Source organism: Esox lucius, chromosome 12, assembly GCF_011004845.1.
Source record: "Esox lucius isolate fEsoLuc1 chromosome 12, fEsoLuc1.pri, whole genome shotgun sequence".
NCBI lineage: Eukaryota > Metazoa > Chordata > Actinopteri > Esociformes > Esocidae > Esox > Esox lucius.
This window is the reverse complement of record NC_047580.1, coordinates 1,831,577-1,858,266: the sequence shown is the minus strand read 5'-3', so window position 1 is coordinate 1,858,266 and position 26,690 is coordinate 1,831,577. Positions and strand designations below refer to the sequence as shown.

The 26,690-nt window shown below is 42.0% G+C and overlaps 2 protein-coding genes and 1 long non-coding RNA gene across 9 annotated transcripts in view; 2 read left to right on the top strand and 1 right to left on the bottom strand.

The window, feature by feature from the left end:
* uxt (ubiquitously-expressed, prefoldin-like chaperone) overlaps window positions 1-15,998 on the top strand; it is a 43,269-nt gene extending 27,271 nt beyond the window's left edge. For 2 of the 3 annotated variants that reach the window (XM_029123861.1, XM_029123860.2), the window contains 2 exons: window positions 15,539-15,602; window positions 15,737-15,994. In XM_029123861.1, coding sequence (XP_028979694.1) covers window positions 15,539-15,602; window positions 15,737-15,799 — 127 coding nt within the window. In that variant the 3' untranslated portion in view covers window positions 15,800-15,994. Of the gene's footprint in view, window positions 1-15,538; window positions 15,603-15,736 lie in introns of all 3 variants that reach the window. The other variant, NM_001310963.2, reaches the window with a different exon arrangement.
* LOC105006468 lies at window positions 2,692-24,970 on the bottom strand. Its single transcript, XR_001198065.3, has 4 exons — window positions 24,898-24,970; window positions 23,233-23,323; window positions 4,263-4,346; window positions 2,692-2,721 (listed from the first exon to the last, which is right to left on the bottom strand). It is a non-coding gene; the product is annotated as an uncharacterized LOC105006468 (long non-coding RNA).
* The window catches only part of elk1 (ETS transcription factor ELK1), a 142,716-nt gene continuing 140,371 nt past the window's right edge, over window positions 24,346-26,690 (top strand). For all 5 annotated transcript variants that reach the window (XM_034295918.1, XM_034295917.1, XM_029124085.2 and 2 more), the window contains exon 1: window positions 24,346-25,035. In XM_034295918.1, coding sequence (XP_034151809.1) covers window positions 25,011-25,035 — 25 coding nt within the window. In that variant the 5' untranslated portion in view covers window positions 24,346-25,010. The remainder of the gene's footprint in view (window positions 25,036-26,690) is intronic.

Sequence of the window (26,690 nt, the reverse complement as noted above, 5' to 3'; positions counted from 1 at the left end):
TGGTTCACTAAACACTTGATCACTGTCTGACTGTCCTCCCTTCTTGCCGGTCAGGCTTCTGGCCACCCTGTGAACATGTCCACACACACTAACATGTAACGGCACCCCCCTACAGTTTCCCCCATGTCCGTGTAGTCTATCACTATCTGTCCAGGTCTCAGGTTTAATTGTCGGTTTTGGATTGTGGTGAGTACAGATGGTGCATGTCCTAGAGTAGTTGCGTACCATGTCAACCATAAACGGGTGCCACCAGTGGCACATGGCCCAACCCATGAGCTTCTGCAAATTTATCTCCTCGCATGGCTGGTGGAAGTATTACTCTACCGTCTGGCCCTCTCCAGAGCCCTCTCGTCTCTGTTGCTCCTCTCTGTCGCCAAATTGTTTTCTCTTGTGGGGAAGCCCCCTTTTGATGTCTCACTAACTCGTCTCTCTCAGAGCCTTCTCCCCCTTTTTTCTGAAACAGGACCCCGTTCATGACTTGACCTGTTTCAGAAACATCTAGAAAAAAGGGTTTTGTGTAGTCTGGAATTGCCAAATCAGCTGCGGTGGCTAGTTGTTGTGTCAGCAAAATGAAGGCCTGATCGGCCGGGGAAGTCCAGTTGAGAGTGGCTGTAAGTTTATGCATTCCCTGCTCTTTAACTAGCGCTCTAAGTGGCTCTGTGAGCCCTGAGTAGTTTGGGATGTAATTGCGGCTGTACCCCGTGAGCCCCAGGAATGATAGCATTTCCTGAACTGTAGTGGGTTTAGGATGGTGGAGGATGGTTGTGCAGTGTGCTGGGGAAAGCCCCGCTCCCTTCTGCGAGATTACTCTGCCCAGAAAGGAGACCTGTGTTCTTACCAGCTGTAGCTTTTCTTTCGACACCTTGAACCCTTTCTCTGCCAATCTGGTGAGGGTCGTCATTGTGGCTTGGATGCAGGCGGCCACCGTTGGGGCCGCCAACAGCAGGTCGTCTACATACTGGACCAAAGTTACCCCTGTCGGCAGGCAGCATCCCTGCAGCGCTTCTCTCAGTACCTGGTTGAATATGCCAGGGGAAAGCGCAAACCCCTGTGGTAGTCTTGTGCATCGCCATTGTCGACCCCTATGTGTGAAAGAAAAGATGTCACGGAGTTCATCTGCTAGTGGGAAAAAAGCATTAGCCAGGTCAATATAGGTAAACCATTTTTGATCAGGGGTCAAATTAGTGAGTGCTTCTAAATATACCCAATTGGTCCCTGGTGCCTCTAACCGATACGTCTTACAGCTGGGTGAGTACCATACGTTTGGCGCCTGAGTGAGTGTCCAATCAGTGCATTCGACCGCCCTTTTAACCATGGGCCCCAGGTCCTTTGCTTGGTGTTTAGGATGCAGGGCCAGTGACACATGCGGGACGGACTCTTCCGCCATCATGTACCACTAATCCTGCTCCTCTGTCAACTGTACATCTGCCGCTGCCCCTTCAGGGCCTACATATATGAATTTAGACCCGATCTGCCACGTGTCCCCACACACTACATCCCCAAACCCCTCTCTATACACCTCATCGCTCTGCCGATCATAAAATAGGGTTACATGTGGGGGGTCTGGCGGAGGAAAGTACGGCTCAAGGAGGGAGATCCACGGCCTCCACTTGAAGTACTGGGACAAAATGCCCTGTTTGTCCGGCTTTTCCGGTATCAATAGTCCCCAGTATATCTCCGCTATTTCACCCTTCAATGGTTGTACCAGGTACTGCCCTTTGCGTGTGGTTTCAGGTCTGCACACCGCCGACGTCCCGTCTGGTAACGTGACAGTTAGTCCATCTGGAGAACATAAGAGATTAGCCCCCAGTTTTATCAACAAGTCTCTCCCCAATAAGTTCACTGTTGTGTTTGCTGACACCACATACGGATGGCTGAGGGCCTGTTTACCCAGTATTGTTTTAAGAGGAAATGTCACTTGCAAAGTCTGTCCCACCCCTTCAAACCCCACAACCTCCACTGTCTTGGAGGATAGTAGTCCTGTGGCGAGAGGGGCGGTGATGGTGGAAAAAGTGGCACCTGTGTCAACCAGAAAGGGGAAGTCCCTCCCGTCGACATTCAGGGACAGCATAGGGTCTGCCTTTCCCCCGCTGTCCCCTCCCCTTCCTGTAGACCGTCATTCCTGGTCCCACCCTCCGTCATAAGAGAGTGGGTACTGGCCGGTGCACTAGGTGGTGGGACGGCGTGTGGGTTGGGAACTGGAGCTGCCCCTTGGTTTGGGTATCCTCTGACCCAACACTTTATCTATGGATCCCTGACCCAACACTTTTGGGACTTGAACCCAGTTCTCTTATAAAAAATGTGGGGAGTTCCAAACTCCCCGGGCCTCTAACCCAGCTGAACGTGAACCTTTACACACAATAAATATTTCGAGGTGCCCCTAAGTCCTCGGGCCTTTAACCCGACTGATTGTCAAGTCTCTTACTTACAATCTCCACTGTCCCCGTCGGGAAGTGGGGGGGGGGGGGGGGTGGGGGTAGTCAACCCCGGAACAACAACCAATTGCCTCGCCCTCCTGAATTTAAACCAGTCCCACTACGTTCTTCACAGGTTCACAATTTAGTTCACAGCCAATGCGCAGATTTAGATATAACAGGCTCTGCTTACCTTTTTTATGATGCACCGGTGCTGGAACCTGTGAGTCCCGTATAGGTCAACTGGACCGAGTCGAATTCCTTCTCCTTTTTCCAATCCCGGACGAGCCCCCAAAATTGGTGAAGTCTATTGGAAAGGAGAATAACAGACCAGGAGTCAGGTCAATTCCAATTCCGTATCATCTGTTTATTACAGAAGCTTCTGGAGACAGAGTGTCGCCCCACAATGTCTAAAGATCAACAGTCATACGGCATTATTTATACTTCAAATACGTCCAAAAGATAGAGGCGTTAAGTTAGCACAGCAAGTGTGCCATTGGTCCAATTTATGTTCTATACCTTATATGTGTAAATGCAGCCCCAAGCGTCATCTTTGCCCTTTGTGGTTTTCTGTCTGTCTATTCTGAACTCAGTTCCAGACTATGTGTGTGTGTCGTTAACCTGTTTCCTGTTTCTCAAACGCAGACAGGATGTCTGCTCCCCTAAGACTTCCTGTTCTCTACTTGTAACATTTCAGTTTCAGCTCCTGATACAGACATTTAATATGTTGCCTGAATGCTTACAATAGTTCAACAACTTATACAATCAGTATATCTACAGTACATAAAGATGGTTCTAGGATGTCGGTCTTCGATTTTTGGAAAATTGGTAAACCCACCACTGCAGGTCCCGTGAAAGACAACTATTTTAGACCCTGTCATTTGTTCAAACTGAGCAAAATCAAATGCTAAACTTGCATCCATATGTATCTCACTACCACTAGCCACAGGCTCATCATATGTGTACTATGGGTTCAACATACCCATCAAAAAAACTGTAGAATCATTATTCACTGCCTTTTTATATGCCTTTTTTGCGATAATCTGATCTGTCAGCAGTGTTTGAGCCTTACGTCGCACACCCCCTCCTCCCTCACAGTTCTATCTGCTTACAGTCAGTTGGGCCTTGTATAAAGTCTGGAGCCCTAACAATCAAAGTATCCAAACCTTCCATAAAGCGTGAATAGAACGCACCAAAATCATCAACTTTACCAATATTTTGGAAATGTACAGATTGTCGTAATTCCACATTGATTCCACATTGATTACAAATTGATTACGTTGTATTACTCTAAATGCACCACCACCGCTCTGTGTTAAAGATCTGAAACTTTCAAAATCTGCCAGGGTGTGGTAATGCGTTAACATCAGAGTTTGTTGGGGAGTCAACTGTATCGTCTAAAAAATGTGGGCTACTCTGTAAACAAACCTTGCGTCTGTATTGCTGTGCAACAATGTATTGGCTTGTTCAAGTATTGTTTCAGATTGAAGATGAACAGTTTCATGGTTTTGCTCCTCTTGATGGGGGGACCCTGGTGACGATATGCGGGGTCTTTCCGCTATATTGTGTGTGATATCTATGGGGTCATCAATGTGTGTACTCGTGTTGGGTTGTTCGGTTTGTTGGATATGTATAGAGATTGATGGTTAAGTGTCTGTTCTGGTTCTAGTTAGTATTATCTATTGCCTTTTCTCTAGCTTTACGTGTATATAACGATCCACTTAAAAGTTCAAATAATATTCTCAAACATACATTTACATACATCAAAGTTTTGATGAGTAACGTAACATTTTTTTATCTTCAGCTTTTAAGCATTGTGTAATGGGGGAACAATTAAACAAAAATCACCTGACGATGTGCAGCCACAAGGTGTGGGAGGGTTCTGTAATGGAAGCCATTATGGTGTTGTAGTAGTCTCCAACATCTCTGGATCTGTTGGTTGATATATACAGAATACAAAGATTTTGTTGTATGTTGATTGTCGTAATGTTAATACAATTTTAGTGCAATGCTGAAAATGTCTGTGAATGTTTAGACTTAGACAGAAAGCATCTCTTCAGGATGCTGAACAAAATCACAACCGCGCAGTCCAACTGACCCTAATGATGGTTACTTGGTCTGAAATAAGAGCAATGAGGGTTAATAGAAGACCAAGTGTATACAGTGTTAGAAATCAGCCGTTTTGTGTAGTGGTTGAAATAATGATCTCATACCCGATCGTCAAGGGGGAGAGTAATTCAATTATTTATTGCAGAATTTGATTGCACCCACAGAAATCTCGGTCTTCATACACAATGTCTTACGAACTCAATCTCATTTCACTAAATCTCAAATAACTTCCGGTTGTCCTCTGTTTTATAGACATCGCAGGACAGAATACACAAGCTCATTGGGTATTTACTGTCGCCCTTTGAATGAACGTGACTTCCTGTGCACGGATAAATAGATGTTCTTTTGTTATCTAAACATAACAAGTATATACTGCAACAAAAGGTATTTAAAGCTGATGATTAATAATGTTAAAATACTATTTACCAAGGTCTGAAGGTCCAGAAAGGTGTTTTCCAAACGCACTTACAAATGTTTTGTTTACCTGAATTAACATACAGCTCCGGGGTTTTTTTTTTTGGAAAAGGAAAGAAAAAGGTGCAGTGGTCTTTGAATTTTTTCTAGAACTGTATGCAAAATTAAACTCAACCTTCTGGGTGATTTTTAATATTTTTTGCCATGTAATGCAACTACAATACCCATTTTAATTTCACAAAGCATCATTTCACATACATACACATATTTTTAACACTACAGTGGATATAAAATGTCTACACACCCCTTTTAAAATGCCAGGTTCTTGTGATGTAAAAGAATGAGACAAAGATAAATTATGTCAGAACCTTTTCCACCTTTAATGTGACCTATAACGTGAGCAATTCAATTGAAAAACAAACTGACATTTTTTAGGGGGAAAAATAAAAACTCACAATAACCTGGTTGCATAACCTGGTTGCACACCCTTAAACTAATACTTTGTTGAAGCACCTTTTGATTTTATTACAGCACTGTCTTTTTGGGTAGGAGTCTATTACCGTGGCACATCTTGATGTGTGTCACGGCTTTGAGGGCGGAACAAGGAGGAGCAGGAGAACGGCGTAATGGCCACAGTCTTTTAATATGTTTGAGTAAATGAATAGAAGTGAGCGAAGCGTGACCCAGCTCTTTGGGCATACAGAGATAATTACACACAAAGACAGGGGGAGCAGAGGGAACATATATACTAGGGGGAATGATGAGGATGAGGAACAGGTGCGCTAAACGGGACACAGGTGAAATGCATGATGAGATGGACGGTGGTGTCAGAAGGCCGGTGACGTCGAACGCTGGAGCCCGTCCGCTGCAGGGGGAGGTGAAGCAGCAGAGGGCGCAGTTGTCACAATGTGGCAATATTTGCCCACTGTTTGTTGCAAAAGCACTCCAAATCTGTAAGATTGCGAGGACATCTCCTGTGCACAGCACTCTTCTGATCTCCCCACAGATGTTCAATTTGATTCAGGTCTGGGCTCTGGCTGGGACATTCCAAAATGTTAATCTTCTTCTGGTGAAGTCATGCTTTTGTGGATTTGGATGTGTGCTTTGGGTCGTTGTTGTGCTGAAAGTTGAACTACTTCATCTTCAGCTTTCTAACGGACACCTAAAGGTTATGTGCCAAAATTGCCTGGTATTTGGAACTGTTCATAATTCCCTCCACCCTGACTAAGGCCCCGGTTCCAGCTGAAGAAAAACAGCCCCAAAACATGATTCTGCCACCACCATACTTCACTGTGGGTACGGTGTTCTTTGGGTGATGTGCAGTATTGTTTTTGTGCCAAATATACCTTTTGGAATTATGGCCAAAACGTTCAACCTTGGTTTCATCAGACCATAACACATTTGATGTTTGTTTTTGCAAACTTCAGCCGGGCTTGGATGTTTTCTTTGTAAAAAAAGGTTTCCGTCTTGCCACCCTACCCCATAGCCCATTCATATGAAGAATACGGGAGATTGTTGTCACATGTAGCACACAACCAGTACTTGCCAGAAATTCCTGCAGTTCCTTTAATGTTGCTGTAGGCCTCTTGGAAGCCTCCATGAGCAGTTTTCTTCTCGTCTTTTGATCAATTTTGGAGGGACGTCCAGTTCTTGGTAATGTCTCTGTTGTGCCATATTTTCTCCACTTGATGATGACTGGCTTCTCTGTGTTCCATGGTATACCTAATGCTTTGGAAATTCTGATATCTGATATCTTTCAACAATGAGATCTTCTCTGATGCTTTGGAAGCTCTCAGCGGACCATGGCTTTTGCTCTGAGATGCAACTAAGAAAATGTCAGGAATGTCCTACTAGAACAGCTGAACTTTATTTGTGATTAATCAGAGTCAATTTAAATGATGGCAAGTGTGTAATGACTTCTGTTTAACATGAGTTTGAATGAGATTGGTTAATTCTGAACACAGCCACAACCCCAGTTATAAGAGTGTGTGCACACTTATGCAACCAGGTTATTGTAAGCTTTTATTTTTTATTTTCCCCCCCTCAAAGATTTCTGTTTTTTTTTTCAATTGAATTGTTCACATTATAGGTCACATTACAAGTGGAAAAAGTACTGACATGATTTATCTTTGTCTCATTGTTTTACATCACAAAAACCTGGCATTTTCACAGGGGTGTGTAGACTTTTTATATCCACCGTATTTTTAACACAACCACGATATATTCAACTTAGCCATAGTGTCTGCTCGAACCAGGTTTAGTTTGTTACTTCTAAATAACAGTGTCATCCACACAATGTATGTATTAAGTAGTGCTTTAGTGTATTAGAAATGTGAAGCATGGGGTTTGAAACATCATGCTTTGGGGCTGTTTTTCTGCAAAGGGACCAGGACGACTGATCCGTGTAAAGGAAAGAATGAATGGGGCCATGTATCTTGAGATTTTGAATGAAAACCTCCTTCCATCAGCAAGGGCATTGAAGATGAAACGTGGCTGGGTCTTTCAGCATGACAGTGATCCCAAACACACCACCCGGGCAACGAACAAGTGGCTTCGTAAGAAGCATTTAAAGGTCCTGGAGTGGCCTAGCCAGTCACCATATCTCAACCCCATAGAAGATCTTTGGAGGGAGTTGAAAGTCTGTGTTGCCCAGCGACAGCCCCAAAACATCACTGCTCTAGAGGAGATCTTCATGGAGGAATGGGCCAAAATCCCAGTAAACAGTGTTTGAAAACCTTGTGAAGACTTACAGAAAACGTTTGACCTCTGTCATTGCCAACAAAGGGTATATAACAAAGTATTGAGATGAACTTTTGTTATTGACCAAATACATAATTTCCACCATAATTTACCAATAAATTCATTAGAAATCCTACAATGTGATTTTCTAGTTTTGTTTTCTCATTTTGTCTCTCATAGTTGAAGTGTACCTATCATGAAAATAACAGGCCTCTGTTGGCGAGCCACCTAAGTGGGAGAACTTGCACAATTGGTGGCTGACTAAATAGTTTTTTGCCCCACTGTATGTCACACTGGAATTCCCACCCAGAGCATACGTCACACCGGAAGTCCCACCCCAGCATACGTCACACTGGAAATCCCACCTACCAATCCAGAAGTCCCACCCCAAAACATTACAAGGATGGAGTAGTTAGCGGGACGAATCAAAACAGTTATTCCAACTGGCCTAAACTAAAGAGGTGAGGTGTAGTGTGAGAACAGAGACACTTGCCACAAAAGAGGAAGTACTCTTTGAACCAACTGAGACCACAGAGGTATGAGGGGCTAATCATTGCTGAGACCGTCATCTGCTTGTAGAAGGGATGTCGGTCATAAATTGTTATCCAGTCACAAATGACGCCTTGACATCACACTCCTGCCTTGTACAGTGTTAGGGCAGATTCAGAGGGTTAAAGCTGTATGCCCAGCAGATGCAAAACAAGTCCAAGCTGAGCTTAGTGAAAAGTCAAGCTCAAAGGTAGCAGTAGGGAACAGTCCAAGTGACACTTTAAAACAGATTGGTGAAAACAAGGTGATTGCAGCTTGTAAGGAAGATGACAGGTGGGACCCCCTCATTCCAGTCGCCCATTTGATACCAGAACAGCAGAGACATGTAAAGCAGGTACAGACAGAGGACTGTAGGGCTTTCTTTAGAGATGACAATGATGCAGAATGCATCCAATTGTTGGAACTTAAGATCGGGCGGTGGCGGTGTAATTTTACATGAATTGTCTATAGGTGACATTGATGAGTACATTCCTCCATTCCTCCAAATAAATAGGCTATGCAAACGGTGTGTTTTTGCAGGTCTCTCCCAGGGTTGTAGTGGGGCTATTGAGTTGATTTCAATGCTAATGCATAGCTCTAGTCTCCTAGGTTACTGACATATAAAGTTTGTCTACAGGTGACATGAATAAGAACTGCCACCTTAACGTGGTGGAGGGGTTTGAGTACCCGAGTGACCCTAGGAGCTATGTTGTCTGGGGCTATATGCCCCTGGTAGGGTCTCCCAAGGCAAACAGGTCCTAGGCGACGGGTCAGACTAAGAGCGGTTCAAAACCCTTTAATGATGAGAACAATTTTGAGGTCTGTGACATCGCCCGGTATGGCGCAGCCGGGGCCCCACCTTGGAGCCAGGCCCGGGGTTGGGGCTTGTACGCGAGCGCCTGGTGGCCGGGCCTTTCCCCTTGGGGCCCGGCTGGGCTCAGCCCGAAGGAGCGACGTGGGGCCGCCTTCTCGTGGGCCTAGACAACCCGATCACTGGACACGGAAACTAGCTCTAGGGACGTGGAACGTCACCTCGCTGGCAGGGAAGAGAGGTTGAGAGGTTCCGACTAGAGGTAGTCGGGATCACCTCTACGCACGGCTTGGGCTCTGGAACTACACTCCTTGAGAGAGGATGGACTATTCACCACTCTAGATTTGCCCATGGTGAGAGGCGGCGGGCTGGTGTGGGTTTGCTTATAGCTCCCCAGCTCTGCCGCCATGTGTTGGAGTTTACCCCGGTGAACGAGAGGGTCGTTTCCCTGTGCCTACGTGTCGGGGATAGGTCTCTCACTGTTGTTTGTGCCTACGGGCCGAACGGCAGTGCAGAGTACCCGACCCCTGGGAAGGGGTGCTGGGAAGTGCTCCGACTGGGGACTCCATCGTTCTACTGGGGGACTTCAACGCCCACGGCAACGACAGAGACACCTGGAGGGGCGTGATTGGGAGGAACGGCCCCCTGATCTGAACCTGAGTGGTGTTCAGTTATTGGACTTCTGTGCTAGTCACAGTTTGTCCATAACGAACACCATGTTCAAGCATAAGGGTGTCCATCAGTGCACGTGGCACCAGGACACCCTAGGCCGCAGGTCGATGATCGACTTTGTTGTCGTTTCATCTGATCTGCGGCCGTATGTCTTGAACACTTGGGTGAAGAGAGGGGTGGAGCTGTCAACTGATCACCACATGGTGGTGAGTTGGATCCGATGGCGAGGGAGGAAGCTGGACAGACTCGGCAGGCCCAAGCGTACTGTAAGGGTCTTCTGGGAACGTCTGGCCGAGTCTCCTGTCAGAGAGATCTTTAACTCCCACCTCCGGCACAGCTTCGACTGGATCCCGAGGGAGGCTGGAGATAATGAGTCCGAGTGGACCATGTTCTCCACCGCCATTGTCGAAGCGGCCGCTCTGTCGAGGCGGCAATCCCCGAACCCGGTGGTGGACACCGGAAGTAAGGGATGCCTTCAAGCTGAAGGAGTCCTATCAGGCCCTGTACGACCGAAGCAGGAGCTTGGTCCACATTGCCGGCAGTAAGTCAGACTTGTTCCCAGTGCATGTTGGACTCCGGCAGGCCAGTTCTGTTCGTAATTTTTATGGACAGAATTTCTAGGCGCAGCCAGGGGCCGGAGGGTGTCAGGTTTGGGGACCACACAATTTCGTCTCTGCTCTTTGCGGATGATGTTGTCGTGTTGGCCCCTTCAAACCAGGAACTTCAGCATGCACTGGGACGGTTTGCAGCCGAGTGTGAAGCGGTGGGGATGAGAATCAGTACCTCCAAATCCGAGGCCATGGTCCTCAGTCGGAAAAGGGTGGCTCGCCCACTTCAGGTTGGTGGAGAGTGCCTGCCTCAAGTGGAGGAGCTTAAGTATCTAGGGGTCTTGTTCACGAGTGAGGGAAGGATGGAACGGGAGATTGACAGACGGATCGGTGCTGAGAGCTGAGCTGAGAGCTGAGCCGCAAGGCGAATTTCTCGATTTACCGGTCAATCTACGTTCCTACTCTCACCTATGGTCATGAGCTTTGGGTCATGACCGAAAGGATAAGATCCCGGATAAATGCGGCCGAAATGAGCTTTCTCCGCAGGGTGGCTGGGCGATCCCTTAGAGAGAGGGTGAGAAGCTCGGTCACCCGGGAGGAGCTCAGAGTAGAGCCGCTGCTCCTCCACATCGAGAGGGGTCAGCTGAGGTGGCTTAGGCATCTGTTTCGGATGCCTCCGGAACGCCTTCCTGGGAAGGTGTTCCAGGCCCGTCCCACCGGGAGGAGACCCCGGGGAAGACCTAGGACACGCTGGAGGGACTGGGAGGCCTGGGAACGCCTCGGTGTCCCCCGGAAGAGCTGGAGGAAGTGTCTAGGGAGAGGGATGTCTGGGCATCTCTGCTTAGACTGCTGCCCCCGCGACCCGGCCCCGGATAAGCGGAAGAAGATAATGATGACATGAATAAGTTATCGAAAAACCGAGATGAGTTATTAGAAAAAGATGAGGGTCCGTTTCTCCAAATAAATAGGTTGCAAAGACAGGGCCTCTTTGCAGGACTCTCCCGGGGGTTCTGGTGGGGCTATTGAATTGATGTTGAATGATCGAGTAGCCTATATCATTTGTATTATGTTTCAGTAATAGCCTAATTAATTAGCTGATTGGTCTTTGAAATCTTGTATTCCATTTGTAAGTTCATTCAAATTCAACCATGGCTCTGATCATTGATCGGGCAGTATTGCGCATGCGTCCATTGACATAATGTAATTAGTGAGTGGTGATTAGCACCTGAGTACCATTAGCGGCTTACTAATGCTAAATGGCATGTGCTTTTGGCAGATTAAGTCAGAAAACAGGGAAAGAAAACAGGTAAATAGTCTCTAAATAGTTTTTCCGTTTGTGAATTTAGAATTCTGACAACAGAACAATGTTATATACTCCTATTTAGGAAAAGTCAGGAAAGGAGGAGGGTGGTGCGTAACATGGATATAAAAACAAAATGCAATGATCTGCTAAACCTTTAAACCATATATTCAGTAGAACATTTCAAATGTTGAAACTGAGAAATGTTATTGTTTCTTAAAGAAATATGCCCACTTTGAACTTTATGCCAGCAACACATTTCAAAAAAGCAACAAAAGACTGGGTAAGTTGAGTAATACATAAAAAGAACCTTGTGGAACATCTCAACTAATTAGGTTAATTGGCAACATGTCAGTAACTGAGAACAACCGCAAGGATGGACTACATGCAGGTAAGCAAGCTAGCTAGTTATTGATAGATATCGGACTTAATGCTTAACTGAATCAAACCTCTCCATTTTGGAATGTGCGTTCATGAACAACTGGGAAGTGGGAAAGTTTGACCTCTGAGTGGGAGAATACACCTGAACGCTTTTTGAAAGCTTTGACTCGTAACGTTGGGTTTGACATCACTCAACATGGCAGCGTTTGTGGTGAAAGATTAAAAAACTTAAATGACTTGCTCCGCGCACAAATAAGTCACTACATTTTTGTTTTTTAGGTCGTATTCTTTAGAGCAGGTTATTGTGATGTTAAAGCATACATCACAGATAGCAGAAGACAAAATACAATGCTTTAAACACAGGTGGTTTTCCCCTTAGAGGCCTCAGGATATTCTACATAGAATTGAGATACGGTCTTTAAAGACAGTGATACCCAATTCTCTGGAGATTGCAGGGGCCTCAAGTGTAATCCAGGCTTTTGATCTGGTTTTATGAGTTACATTTCTAATGTTGCTAAGTGATGATAAAGCTTATTTAGAAGTGCTTTGTAGACAAACACGAGAGCATGTTGTTCTCGTCTTAAGGACAGCGAAGTCTAGCCCACACTTTGATATAGACTACATTGGTGAGTTTTGTACCTAGCGCATGTAATAAACCTACGTTCGCAATAAGTAGCATCCAGCGATTTAAGTGTGGATGCCGTAGTAGGCATGTAGAGAATGGGGGGTATTTCAAAAAGCAGGTTTAGTGAAAACCTGGAGTTAGTTGACTTCAGGTTTACATTTTCAAAGAGCCAGTTCAGCGTTTCTCTGAGTCAGTTAATACGGCAACATACTCATGTCGCTAAGCCTATTTAATATTAACATACTCTGCTCGCTAGCAGGTTTTATTCAAATAACCCTGAGTTTATCCTACTCTTTGGCTGAAACCTGCCATCTGTATGTGTCAGATATGGCATGTCCTTCTCTTGAAGAGCCAGTTCACATTGACGCACAAATACTTCCCAGAAATCTCCATTGTGAGTGGTTGATGAGACCCCGCTTGGATGTTTTTATCATTCCCTGATGATTATCTAATTGATCATTACCATTTTTCTGCACATTCAACATCTGCACATTCAACATCTCAGGCATCTCAGCTCCAGGATGAAATGACTGAGGTGGCATTTTTTATCAATCAGGGGGGGCACACCTAATTCATATACCATTTGCAGTATTTAAGGGGAAGCAAAACTGGGAGGCCCCATATTCTATTTTGGGGGGGGCAATTCCCAGCTTTAGTCTGGTACTAATTTATCTGAACAATATTCTCAGCACTCATATCGTTCCTATGAAACATCGTGGACATGCTCTCAGTTCGGAACACATTTTTGTGTTGCGGTTTTCTGTTTAATATCAGTGACGCTGAACATACAGTGGGGAGAACAAGTATTTGATACACTGACGATTTTGCAGGTTTTCCTACTTACAAAGCACGTAAAGGGCTGTAATTTTTTATCATAGGTACACTTCAACTGTGAGAGATGGAATCTAAAACAAAAATCCAGAAAATCACATTGTATGATTTTTAAATAATTAATTTGCATTTTATTGCATGACATACGTAGTTGATCACCTACCAACCAGTAAGAATTCAGGCTCTCACAGACCTGTTAGTTTTTCTTTAAGAAGCCCTCCTGTTCCCCACTCATTGCTTGTATTAACTGCACCTGTTTGAACTCGTTACCTGTATAAAAGACTCCTGCCAATGACCATCTGGATGATCCAGAGGTGAAGGTCATGCGGTCTGATGAGACAAAAATAGAGCTTTTTGGTCTAAACTCCACTCGCCGTGTTTGGAGGAAGAAGAAGGATGAGTACAAGCATGGAGTTGGAAACATCATCCTTTGGGGATGCTTTTCTGCAAAGGGGACAGGATGACTGCACCGTATTGAGGGGAGGATGGATGGGGCCATGTATTGCAAGATCTTAGCCAACAACCTCCTTCCCTCAGTAAGAGCATTGAAGATGGGTCGTGGTTGGGTCTTCCAGCATGACAACGACTCGAAACACACAGCCAGGGCAACTAAGCAGTGGCTCCGTAAGAAGCATCTCAAGGTCCTGGAGTGGCCTAGTCAGTCTCCAGACCTGAACCCAATAGAAAATCTTTGGAGGGAGTTGAAAGTCTGTATTGCCCAGCGACAGCCCCGAAACCTGAAGGATCTGGAGAAGGTCTGTATGGAGGAGTGGGACAAAATTCGTGCTCCAGTGTATGCAAACCTGGTCAAGAACTACAGGAAACATATGATCAATAAAATGCAAATTAATTACTTAAAAATCATACAATGTAATCTTCTGGATTTTTGTTTTAGATTCCGTCACTCACAGTTGAAGAGTACCTATGATAAAAATTACAGACTTCTACAAGCTTTGTAAGTGGGAAAACCTGCAAAATCAGCAGTGTATCAAATACTTGTTCTCCCCACTGTATATAATGTCAACACTTTTTCCATTTTTAATGTGACCTATAATGTGAACAATTCAATTGAAAAACAAACTGAAATCATCGAGGGGGAAAAATGAAAAATAAAAACCGTGCATAAGTGAACACACCCTTAAACTAATACTTTGTTGAAGCATCTTGTGATTTTCTTACAGCACTGTCATTTTTTTCTTTAAACACACAAAAGAAGTGCTTTTCTTCCGACTAACAATTATTGATCTTGTCCCTGCCTGTACTTTTGTCTGATTTGCTTTTCTGTTATTGACCTTGCCTGTTACTGACCACCAGTTTTGCCTGTTCCTGTGATTAAACCTATGTGCTTTGCGCTTGGAACCACCACCTGCCTCTGTCATATCCTTACAATGAAAACAAACTTGACGGGAGAATGTGCATGCACGGACACTGTGACCAATGTGTAGACAGGCATATGCACATAAACTGGAGAAATTAGGAATTGCAACTTTGATGGCAGAACGATGAAACTCGAGAAACACTTTGAAATTGATAAAATAAATATTACCTTTCGTATTTATGTATGTTTTTGGACAAGTACATTCAACTATTGGACAAGGAAAAAAAATCTGTCTTACTAGCCCGAAGGACATGTGTCAAAAATGTTTATGTCAACCCCTGATTTATTATGTCTCATGTCTCACGCTGGAAACCTCCAGCAGCTCCAGCATAAACCCACTGTCACCTCTCGCATGGGAGACACGCTCAAAGCTTTTCTTTATAGATTTAGAGCTCAGCTATAGCCTACATTGATGATAGATATTATTTACTTACATTATATATACATTAAATAGTTTTTTAGGCCTAGCTATATTGTGCACTTAAAATATGATATTGTAAACATGTTTGTTAAGCTTTTAGGCCATCTGCATTTGTAAGGCTATATATTTAGCTTTATACTTTTCAGCGATGTTCTGGAAAGTATTGAACATGTTGACGACATTGAGGTCCTTTATATCACTACACTGCTGTTAATAACACATACAACCAAAGCAAGTCATGAGTATTACCATGATACAAAAGTGTATTTGTGTCTATTATGTAATCCCCTGCACACATAGACTGGTCTAAACTTTGCTAAGCCATTTCTGAAATTAACTGGGGTTCATGCTTCAATTTATTTTACAGACACACTGAGGTGTTGACTAAAGACTCTGCAAAAATAAAAGCCAACATTCGCATGGTGTTGGAGGTAAGGGTATGAGTGTTGGAGATGTTGTGTTCTTAGATTTTCAGAACAATATGTTACAATATTACACAATGTGAGGAATATTTCACAATGAAAATATAATGTCTGATTTTATTTTGCAAATGGTTTTCTAACAGGGGTTAAGAGAGCTTCAAGGTCTTCCAGATGGACCAGAAACAAAGAGGAGAGATGCTCTCTAGCTGCACTTGTGCTTTTGGTCTGCTTGTACTTTTTAGAATTAGCTTTTGGTTACATTAACTTGATGTTAAGACTGTATTTGTTTCAGTTTTTTCTTGAAACAATTAAAACTGTCTGAGGGGGAAAAATTGTTAAACTGTTTATAATCCATAAACCTGTCATTCAGTAGCTAATAAAATAAAAAGTATCTTTTAAAACCTGTTCATTGGTTTCAGTTACTTAATTAAGTTCAAAGCATTTATTTTGTATATATTATTTTTGCTTTCTATTTGTATTGTGTAAAGTAGTTACAGTGGGGCGAACAAGTATTTGATACACTGCCGATTTTGCAGATTTTCCTACTTACAAAGCATGTAGAGGTCTGTAATTTTGTGGGTGGGTCTTCCAGCATGACAACGATCCGAAACACACAGCCAGGGCAACTAAAGAGTGGCTCCGTAAGAAGCATCTCAAGGTCCTGGAGTGGCCTAGCCAGTCTCCAGACCTGAACCCAATAGAAAATCTTTGGAGGGAGCTGAAAGTCTGTAATGCCCAGTGACAGCCCCGAAACCTGAAGGATCTGGAAAAGGTCTGTATGGAGGAGTGGGCCAAAATCCCTGCTGCAGTGTGTGCAAACCTGGTCAAGAACTACAGGAAACGTATGATCTCTGTAATTGCAAACAAAGGTTTCTGTACCAAATATTAAGTTCTGCTTTTCTGATGTATCAAATACTTATGTCATGCAATAAAATGCTAATTAATTACTATAAAATCATACAATGTGATTTTTCTGGATTTTTGTTTTAGATTCCATTACTCACAGTTGAAGAGCACCTATGATAAAATTACTACATGCTTTGTAAGTGGGAAAACCTGCAAAATCGGCAGTGTATCAAATACTTGTTCTCCCCACTGTATGCACAACTCAGGAAATACAACTCTGCAAATCTATTTTACTTTACAAGAACCCGGATACAGACGGCCGAAATGAGCTTTCTCCACAAGGTGGCTGGGCGATCCCTTAGAGATAGGGTGAGAAGCTCGGTCATCCGGGAGGAGCTCAGAGTAGAGCCGCTGCTCCTCCACATCGAGAGGGGTCAGCTGAGGTGGCTTGGGCATCTGTTTCGGATGCCTCCATAACCCCTTCCTGGGAAGGAGTTCCAGTCCCGTCCCACCGGGAGGAGACCCCAGGGAAGATCTAGGACACGCTGGAGGGACTATGTCTCCCGGCTGGCCTGGGAACACCTCGGTGTCCCCCCCGGGAGAGCTGGAGGAAGTGTCTAGGGAGAGGGATGTCTGGGCATCTCTGCTTAGACTGCTGCCCCCGCGACCCGGCCCCGGATAAGCGGAAGATGATGATGATGATGATGATTTTCTAATCTGGTAAAATAGTCTCATGGTTTTCTTACAAAAGGTTAAAATATTCTGTTTTCTCTCTTGGTAGAATGATGAATCCACATGGTAAAACTATTTGTTAACACATCCTGTTTTCCATGAGGACTGAATTTAAATCCAATATAATCATAGCCTACAAACGAGGGTAAAACAGCCAAAGCGAGTTTACTCCCCACTATAAAATTAGATGACCGATTTTAAAAGCTGAATTGAGTTTAGTTAAATAATGTAGTTTCTCATTGTTTGTATTTACCAATGATGACTGGGATAATACTTTTGATTTAAAACTGACACCTGATACTTGTTAATGGAGTTTAAATTCTAAAATGGTAAATTGAATAATGGACAAATAGGGTATTGACAGTGTTTAAGGCCTACATTGAGTGTCCTTTGGATTACTTATTGTACCTTGATTTTAGTGATGTCATACATCGGTTTTCTGTTTATACCACCATTCTTATACATTTTCTTAATTTCCACCCTTATGTTGAGTTGCTGTGTAGATATGACAAGCACATTTTTACACACTGCAACAATATTAGATGGGTAGGACACCAAATCTAAAATCCATCGGCTAAGTTGAAAGAATAACATATCTTACTACAGACAGTCTGAGGACCTTGTCAGATGTAAGTGTGGAAACGTACATTTCATATACATTAAACAATGTATTTGGCCTTTGTTTCTGGCTCACCATAACTGCGTAAAATCCATGGGCTCCAGGAAGGGGGTAGATCCCCTGGGATGGCACCAACCATTGTTACCCATTAAATCAGGATAGCTTTAATAAGGTGTTTAGACTGGTCTGATCATTTCACCAACACAAAAATGTTTGGGATTATCTAACATTAAATGAAAGCTAAATAGCTTTAATGTTGTAATGTAGGGTTTTGAAACCAACAGGAGTTTATGAACGCATGATAGCCAATTTTGCAGACCTGTGTGAAGGTACTGAGGTAAAGTCAAATTTGAGAGCTGTAAGACGTATTTGTTAATAGGTTATATGTTTTATAATTCCATGTTTCACATTGATGTCTTTGATTTTGTTTGTGAATGTTTGTGTTCTTAACATTTCCACTTTGTTTTTGATGAATATACAGGATGCAACTCCTTAACGAATGGATTCTAGATCCATCCCTACTACCAATTCTCAATTTTTCATGTCCGTCCTGTAATGATGGCCAGTGCGGTTTCAGGATGGCGCCTCCTGTAGCCGTTTTTTGTCATTGTTCTACTTTCACTCATTTAGTCACTTTGCATTGACTTAATGAAGTGTTAGCAGGGGGGATGTATAATATGATAATTGATTATGATTGGAAAAAGCTGAACTGAGAGTTCAAAGCATAGTTATAATGGAGCATTGACATCTGTTATGTTTCACATCTTCCATTTACAGGATTTGTTTTTAATTGGTTAATTTGGAAATTGTTTTGTTTGATGTAAGGTCTAACATTTTAATGGTTAAATAGAATAGATCTAACCATTTCTGATTTGGCTAAGCAAAGTCAAGTCTGACAATCTTGTTGCACTGCTAGTTGCTATCGGGCATAAATATAGCACAAAGAATCAATCATCAACCAAGCCAGTTCTAGACAGACTAATATGGAAACTTCCCTTAATAGGGTGTAAGCTTCACTCTAATGATGGAACTTTTGAGATCCTCAAGTTTTCAGGACTGATCTATTGTCTTCATTGTTAGGAGTTGACGGAATAATACCCAGTGGTCTCAGCTACATTTTCAAGAAGGATTTCTACAACCACACTGGTCGAATCTGTTCCAAATCTTCCTGACCATTCACATGGCAGAACGATGCCACGGTCAGATCACTTGGCGTCACACTTCATTTCTAGATTAATCATCACCAGTGAGAGTAAATTCCACGGGCCAGTTGACTCACTTAACTCACTATTCCCCTACACACCTACACTGACTTATTAGGACAGCCAGGCAATTTGCTGGGTCCAAATCACACTGACTGCAATAACATTACAGCACTGATACAAGACAGAGAAAACTGAAGACTAGAACTACAGGACACTTGATTGGAAACTAACTTTTTCCTAAATGAACTGATATGATGATTTCATATTTATGAAGGTTTATTGCTCGCAAGACAGGTGGTAAACTCTGTACGATGACAATCCAAATATTGGACTTCAAATATATTATTGGATGGTGCTTAATGATCTACATTATGATGGCTATCATGGCATGTTTGGATAGTGAATCCTTCCCTATTAAAGGTAGGATTGTTCCCTATTTAGAGGTAGAATCTTTCACAGGTACAAAAGGATATGCACAAGTCTTTCATATGATATTGTCGCATGGATTATGGTACGGACCCGATTTTTTGGGTGGGGAATGTTTAATCATGATGTTATGTTGAGTCAGATTTTCTGCTGAACACTTAACACTGAGAATACCCTGTTGATGTTAATATGTTTTTTGACCCTTATAATCTAAAGTGGGGGAGAGATTGATGACTGTCTTACATTGAGTTATGTGTCAGAGTGGGGTGTGTCAGTTGTCTTGTTTACATTCATTTTCATTTGAAGAACAAGACCTCATTGGTCAGATATTCCTTTTTGTTGTTTTGTCTTAGTCATTTGTAACATAAGTGTATGGGCCTTTTCTTTTCATTAGGGATTGAATTGTACTTTTAATGTAAGGTGCTGACAATATAGACTCGTACTTCTTAAAGTGTGTGGCAACTATCACTGCTGGTTCAGTGACACGCATCTTCAATTTAACTTTAAGCACAGGAAATATCCCTTAAGTGTGGAAAGCAGCTTTTGTTCTGCCATTACATAAGGGAGGGAAAGTAGTGATTTGGATAATTATCGACCCATCTCTAGGCTCCGATGTCTGGCAAAGATCCTAGAATCCTTGGTCAATAAACAGTTACAATCTTTTCAGTATTCTTAGTGTCAATCAATCTGGTTTTAGATCTATACACAGTACCACTTTGGCCACTATGCTTGTTGTAAATGATATTGCAAATGCCTTAGGTGATAGAAAGCACTGTGCTGTGTTGTTTGTAGACTTGACAAAAGTTTTTGACACTGTAGACCATGCTATCCTTCTGAGTAAGCGGTCATCTATAGGACTGGGTACTGATGCCTGCTGATGGTTTTATAACTATCTTAAAGATAGAGCTCAGGCCATCATGGTCGACGGTGGCAAGTCTGAGCCCTTAGAGGTACTTAAAGGGGTCCCTCAGGGTTCAGTAACTGGCCCACTATTGTTCTCACTTTATATAAACAACATTGGTGATGATGTCAGATATTGTAATTTCCATTTATATGCAGATGACACAGTGATACTCTATTGCTTTAACCCCAACCAGGTATTTAAGTATTCAAATGGGGACACTCTGGCCCAGTACTAAACTTGTGTGGTTGGTCTCTAATAAACACATACTATATCAAAACCAAAATAAAATAATAAAAATAAAAGTTTATTCACATGGACTTGATACATTAGGTACAAAGAGTACAGTGAAAGGTAAAAGTAGCTTAGGCAGCAGGCTTCATAATAAACTAGTAGCAGCAATTTAAGGTCAGATAGTTTGAGTGCAGGTGGACAAGCCACTGAGCTGTTATAGGGTTATAGATTAGGCATAATCACTCACCCCTGGATGAATAGCATTCAAGAAATTCTGTCATAAATGTGACAGAATTCACGGAACGCTGGGCTTATGTTATTACTTTTCAGGAGAGCTGTTTGTAAGAAGAAAAACATGTTCTGGGGACATTTTGTCTTTTTTGCAGATATGCCTCCTTGAATATGGTGAACCTTAATATGACTTAGTAACAAACTAGTAGGTGAAGTGTAAATGCAAATACAATTTTAAATGCAACCCAGGAAAATACAGAACTTTCTGTTAGACATGATTGGCTGTGCTAATGAAGGGGATGGAAATGCTGACATAATGAGTCCTGATTGTTCTGCCAAATCACTGGTCTTTGTCGTAACACAGCATAGCTGTTCAGTAGAATTGCAACCTAGGGTTTTTCAAAGCGGACAACTGGCAGTCACGTTGCTACAGCTGTGAACCACGTCGCTGCCATTATCAAGAAATTCTCAGTGGGAACAATTTGTGAGATACTACATTTTGGAGGACAGTGAAGCCATGAGAAGATGAATCAGATGACGATGAGGAAATTCCTGACTTGGATACTGTTTGCAATGTTCAGGCAAAATTTAGGCATTTCATTGCAATGTCAGTGGTTGAAAGGTAAAACGCAGACTCCTCTTGTATAAAACAATTGTTCATGAATTACATTTAAAAGCAAAGGACAACCATGGAATCTATGATTGAAACAATGAAAGATTATTGCATTAAACACCTTCAGTGTGAACGGTAGTGAAAACACACAGCTTAGTAAACAAAGTCAACAGACCAAATCCAAACGACTTTGTATTAATCAGAGATATTCCGTCTGCCACGAAACATTCATTTTTATACGGGTAAGTCTAACATTTGCTAACTAGATACAGACAATTCCGTTTCGGATAGTTGTCCAAGTCCTTTGCTTTGCTAGTTATCTAGCTATAGCTACTGACGTTACTGTTAATGTTGGCTGGTTAGGTAACAATGCTAACTTACCAGCTAGCTTACATTTCCTGGTCGTGTTAGTTGGGTAGCTAGCTTTTCTTCACAAAAGTGAGCAAGTCTGATAATAGCTACTTGATTGACCGGTCATTCATCCAGGTGTATGTGATTTTGACCAGCTATCATGTTTGCATAGTCTTCACAAAGTGAGCAAGTTACTTAGTTTGATAATAAGCTACCTGATTGCCGGTCATTCATCCTGAGGGGTATACTATGAAGGGAGTTCAACCTACTCAGATTGAACTCAGGGTTATCAAGGAAAGTAAGGGTTGACAAACTCTGATTGCCTAAAGTGGTGTTAAACAGTACTACAACAGTGATAAGATGTTGGTTAGTTGACTCTGTGTTAACTTAATTGGAAAGCAAGGTTAATGGCTAAATCTAACACTGTGGTGGCCAACAAAGCCAGGGAGGCTTGTTGGCAGCGCACTGCAGACCGAGTAAATTTGTAAGAACAGTGTCCTAATCATATTGTCTAAATTTAGTCTTACAGACTCTTCTTTATTTGTAGTATAATTTAGATGTAAAGTAAGGAAAAGTTAAATAGTCTATCTAAATATGTGAAAAATATTAAGATAATTCAGTTATGGCCAAAACATGAGCTACATCTCTGAAATTTACCCATTGCTCACTGTTAAATGATTTAAGATATATGCTACTCCATAAGTCACCTAGGTTGTAAGGCTACCTTTATAACTGAACATGATTTCTATTAAATTACTTCCTATTCACATACCCCCCTCCACCCCTTTCTCCCAGGGGAGCTCTAATGGGGATATGCATACATTCAATCACACCAATCATCCTCGGGATTCCTATGGAAAATAAATTGTTCTGTACTGTATATAGCCTAGGCCGAGCCTATGCATATTAAAAATAGAGTATTTTTTGCGAATTACTTGAGATCGCATACAAAGCATATTTGATCTTTAGAACGCTTAAATGGCCATAGAATACAACAAATGCATCAAGCAGTTTAGTGAGAGCAAGGACCACCAAGCTAACATACAGTATTCTGGCTCAGATGTTCAGCATCACGGATGGAATAGCCTACATGAAATGTCCGCTGTCAAAATATCACAAAGCGCATCAAATGTGAGGGCATTACTCCGGCGAGTGGTATTAGATAGGTCTGACCCTAGAAGCTGGCAAAGATATGACATTCCCTCAGATGATAATCAATATCTTTTTTAGAAAACATAATCGGGGTGTAAACTACAGAGTTACACAGTCTCTAAACACCCTTGCCCCTGCGGAGTGAGCCTCTCAATCCGTGCGGCGATGTCGATTGGGTCCTTCCAAATGTGCCCGCTCTTTTTGTGGGCGGAAGGGCCGTGCTTATGTTGGATAACATTGAGGTAACCGTGAAGATAACCTTGCTCGGAGCAGTTGAGAGATGCAGCGTAAATTGCCAATACAACATACCTTATGTAAAACATATTCACCTTTCGTAGTACGGGTGTGAATCATTAGGGATGGGCATTCTGGCTCTTTTCAGTGTGCTGGCTTATTCGCTCATTTGGTTCCCAAACAGCTCTAAAGAAAATATTTTTTCAATTCATACAGTTTGTGTTAGTTTGACTGTGATTGGTGTTAAAACAATTCTAATTGAATTAACAAATTAAATTGTACTCTACCTTAACCACAATGTATTTAAAAATTCATTGGTTTATGAAAAAGAATGCTAAACATTTGCGTTTAAAAGTATAACCTTTTAATGTATATGAACAAAGTGCATATAAATCTAACCATTCAAACGAATACAATCTGAATAGCATATTTCAAATGGCAACTGGACTTTAGGGAGCACTCATTGAAATTGATAGTTTTCCACTGTAATGGTCATTTTATGCATATATTACATTCTACTGTATGCACAATACCACACTAATTCAGGCCTATTTATCTATGAGAATTAAATAGACCGCTGATTCATAAACAAGTGAACTTATTCTTTCCTCCATGATTTTCGACAGTGTGTAATGGGTTATGGAAGCATTTTGCCCAGCTGCTTTAAATAAGTGTAGGTGTTTTTTTCTGGAAATGAATGAATTCAAACATGTTGAAGACTGATATCAGCCTGGGTGGTCGGGCCTTAGTGCTTTTAAACTACAACAACTTTGCCTATTTGCGCCTGAAAATTTGTACTATTTGTACAAGAAATTAGCATGTAATTCAATGCTTTTTTTGATTTTCTGTTAAGTTTAAGGCCTAAGAGGGTGTGAACTAAGCTGAATGGGCCTCAACAAAGCCCAGCTCTCTGGGAAGTGTGAATGTTTCAAGCCTCTTTTCTCAGACATATAGCAGATTATCAACTTTTAAAGTAGCATATCTTTCCCATAGCTTTATCAAACAGAGGTGTATTAAATACCATTACAAAGCTCTGAATCTGGACCAAACTCAGATTTTGCGATAGGACCCGGTTCAGGAATTCTCTCACATATACGTATGGATTTTTGTTACCTTAACCTTGTTGGCAGATTTCTAACTCCATAGCTTTGGAACAGCACGTGAGAAAACGAAGCTTCAGACGTCATTAATCACGTGCTAATGTCACTTTGAAACGAGTGTCCGCACATTGTGTCGAATCAATACGGTAGTGATTTGGAACCGTGCGTCGGTGCTCCTTTGACATTTTTCCTATCACTACCTATAATCGCAAACAACTTTTACACTCTAGTCAACTCTGAAGCAAGATTAAATGCAGCGTTGAGTCGTTCGAATTGATGCATAAATGAAAGACGGTGGGGTTTCTTAGAGCCTGCTAGCTTAGCTAAGCTATTTTGGCTGTTATGTTAACAAAATGTCGTTTTTGTCGAACAAACAACCTATCAAGATGTACTAACTAATATTGAACGTTTTGATTATCTGAAAACATTGAATTGGTGCTTTGTACTTTTCCCACTATAATTAAATCACCATTATGCTACTTTCCCTAACAAGCAATGCTAATCGTTAGCTTCTAGCTATCTGCCTCATCCAGTGCTTGCAGTACTATTTACATTAAACACTGACTATATCAGCAGCCTGCTGTACTATAGTAGCATGGACGAAGAGATGCGTCCATTACCATCCGAGTACTGTTACATAATAACAAAACTGAATTGTACCTGTCAGTCGCATCCATATCCTCTCCCGTGACGCAAAAGTGACTTTTGACACATTCGTTCAGTTAGCGGACATTATGGACATTTGACTATCGGATTAAAAGGAATTTCACGAGATGGACTCTAACCCCTTGATAAGTGGTAAGTGTTTGTCCAATAAACGTAATATGAATGAATGTCAGGGACCATGCATTTTAGTGGTAGTCTCGATTGTAAGATGTTTGTTTATTTTCAGCTTCAGCTAAAAATAGAATGGTTGGGGCCTCAGTTGATGTAACTAGAATGTTGCTATTGAGTACACTATAACCTATGTGGGTATTACACTAATTAGCCCGTAACTACAGTTTATGCAATGTGTCAACAGGTGTTTTAAAGTAATTTAAAATAGACAGTGTATTTGTAGGTATTTCTCTATGTATTTTTTGTGTGTTCATGAATATGGGCTACGTCTAGTTAATCAAAAAATACATGGAAAAAATTAATGTGTTGCAGGCCATGGGCCACGATTTTGTCTAGAATGTTGTATATAGAAAGTTCATGAATTCCAGACACCAAATTTAGGTTTGATTGCTAATTCTCATCTCATCTCCATCTCATGTGTGTATTATGTTGTATTATGTAAAACGATAACTTTGATAATAAAAACTGTTGGCAAAAAATGTATTATCAATTAGGTGGGTCTATGTAAAAAATAATTTAAAAACAACAGAATTGAAATATGGAGGTGTCTGTGGTGTGCGGCCCCATAACCTAGTCTAAACCAAGTAGAGACAGTTGGATCTTTGACTATTCTTCGTCAGCTACATCTGGCAGTACGGCATCTGTGGCATATTATATGGTAGGTATTTTGTCAGCTCTTGCTGGTGTTGTGGCAGGTATGTCAGCTACCTCGACTGGTCTGGGATGCTCTGCCTTACTTATATATTTACTGGAATTTGTGGTATAATACTGTCAGCTCTACGGGTCTGCTAGGGTCATTGGCAGAGTATCACAAACCTTGTGAAATAGTGTTGTGCACCTTCAGCTGGATGCTATGTTATTCAGTAACTACACCTGTGCTCCAGGTCAGTCTTCAACATAATTATGAGTAAAAGGGAAATGGAATACTATGATGTGATCTTATATTTTCTTTTTATGCAATCATTTTCAATGGACATTACGTATTTGTTGCAGGGAGGTTTATAGGTGATGGACGGCAGATGAGGTTGTTGATTTGGGATGGATAAAATGTTGTATTATGTTCATAGCCATGGTGTGTTGGGGTTTGTGTGGGATGGAAATGAAGCTTGTCAGGACAAGGGTGAGGGAGTGTGAGATCTGAATGAAAGGGAGTGGCACTCCATGGCTATATGTGTGTATATATTTATGAGTGTGTTTAGCTGTCAGTCAGGCAGTTACTCAGGCAGGCATCTAGTCACCCCCCCCCCCCCCCCCCCCCCCCCCACACACACACACTTTACCCACCCAATTTGATGTTTTGAAGATGTATTTATTTCTCATAATGCTAGCTCTCTTTTTAAGGATATCCGGCTAGCCTGATTACACATAAAATCTGTGTAATATCCATAAAAAATTATCTATTTACAAAAAAAAAATGAGATCACATCATATTATTCCATGTCACTTTCACTCATGATTATGTTGAAGACAGAGCTGGAGTACAGGTGTATTTACGGAATTACAAAGCTGCTGGCTGTGGGTGCACAACACTGTGTTTTGGACACCCTGCCAATGATCCTAGAAGACTAAATGTGGTCAAGGTAGCTGACATACCTGCTGCATATTCTTTTGGACAT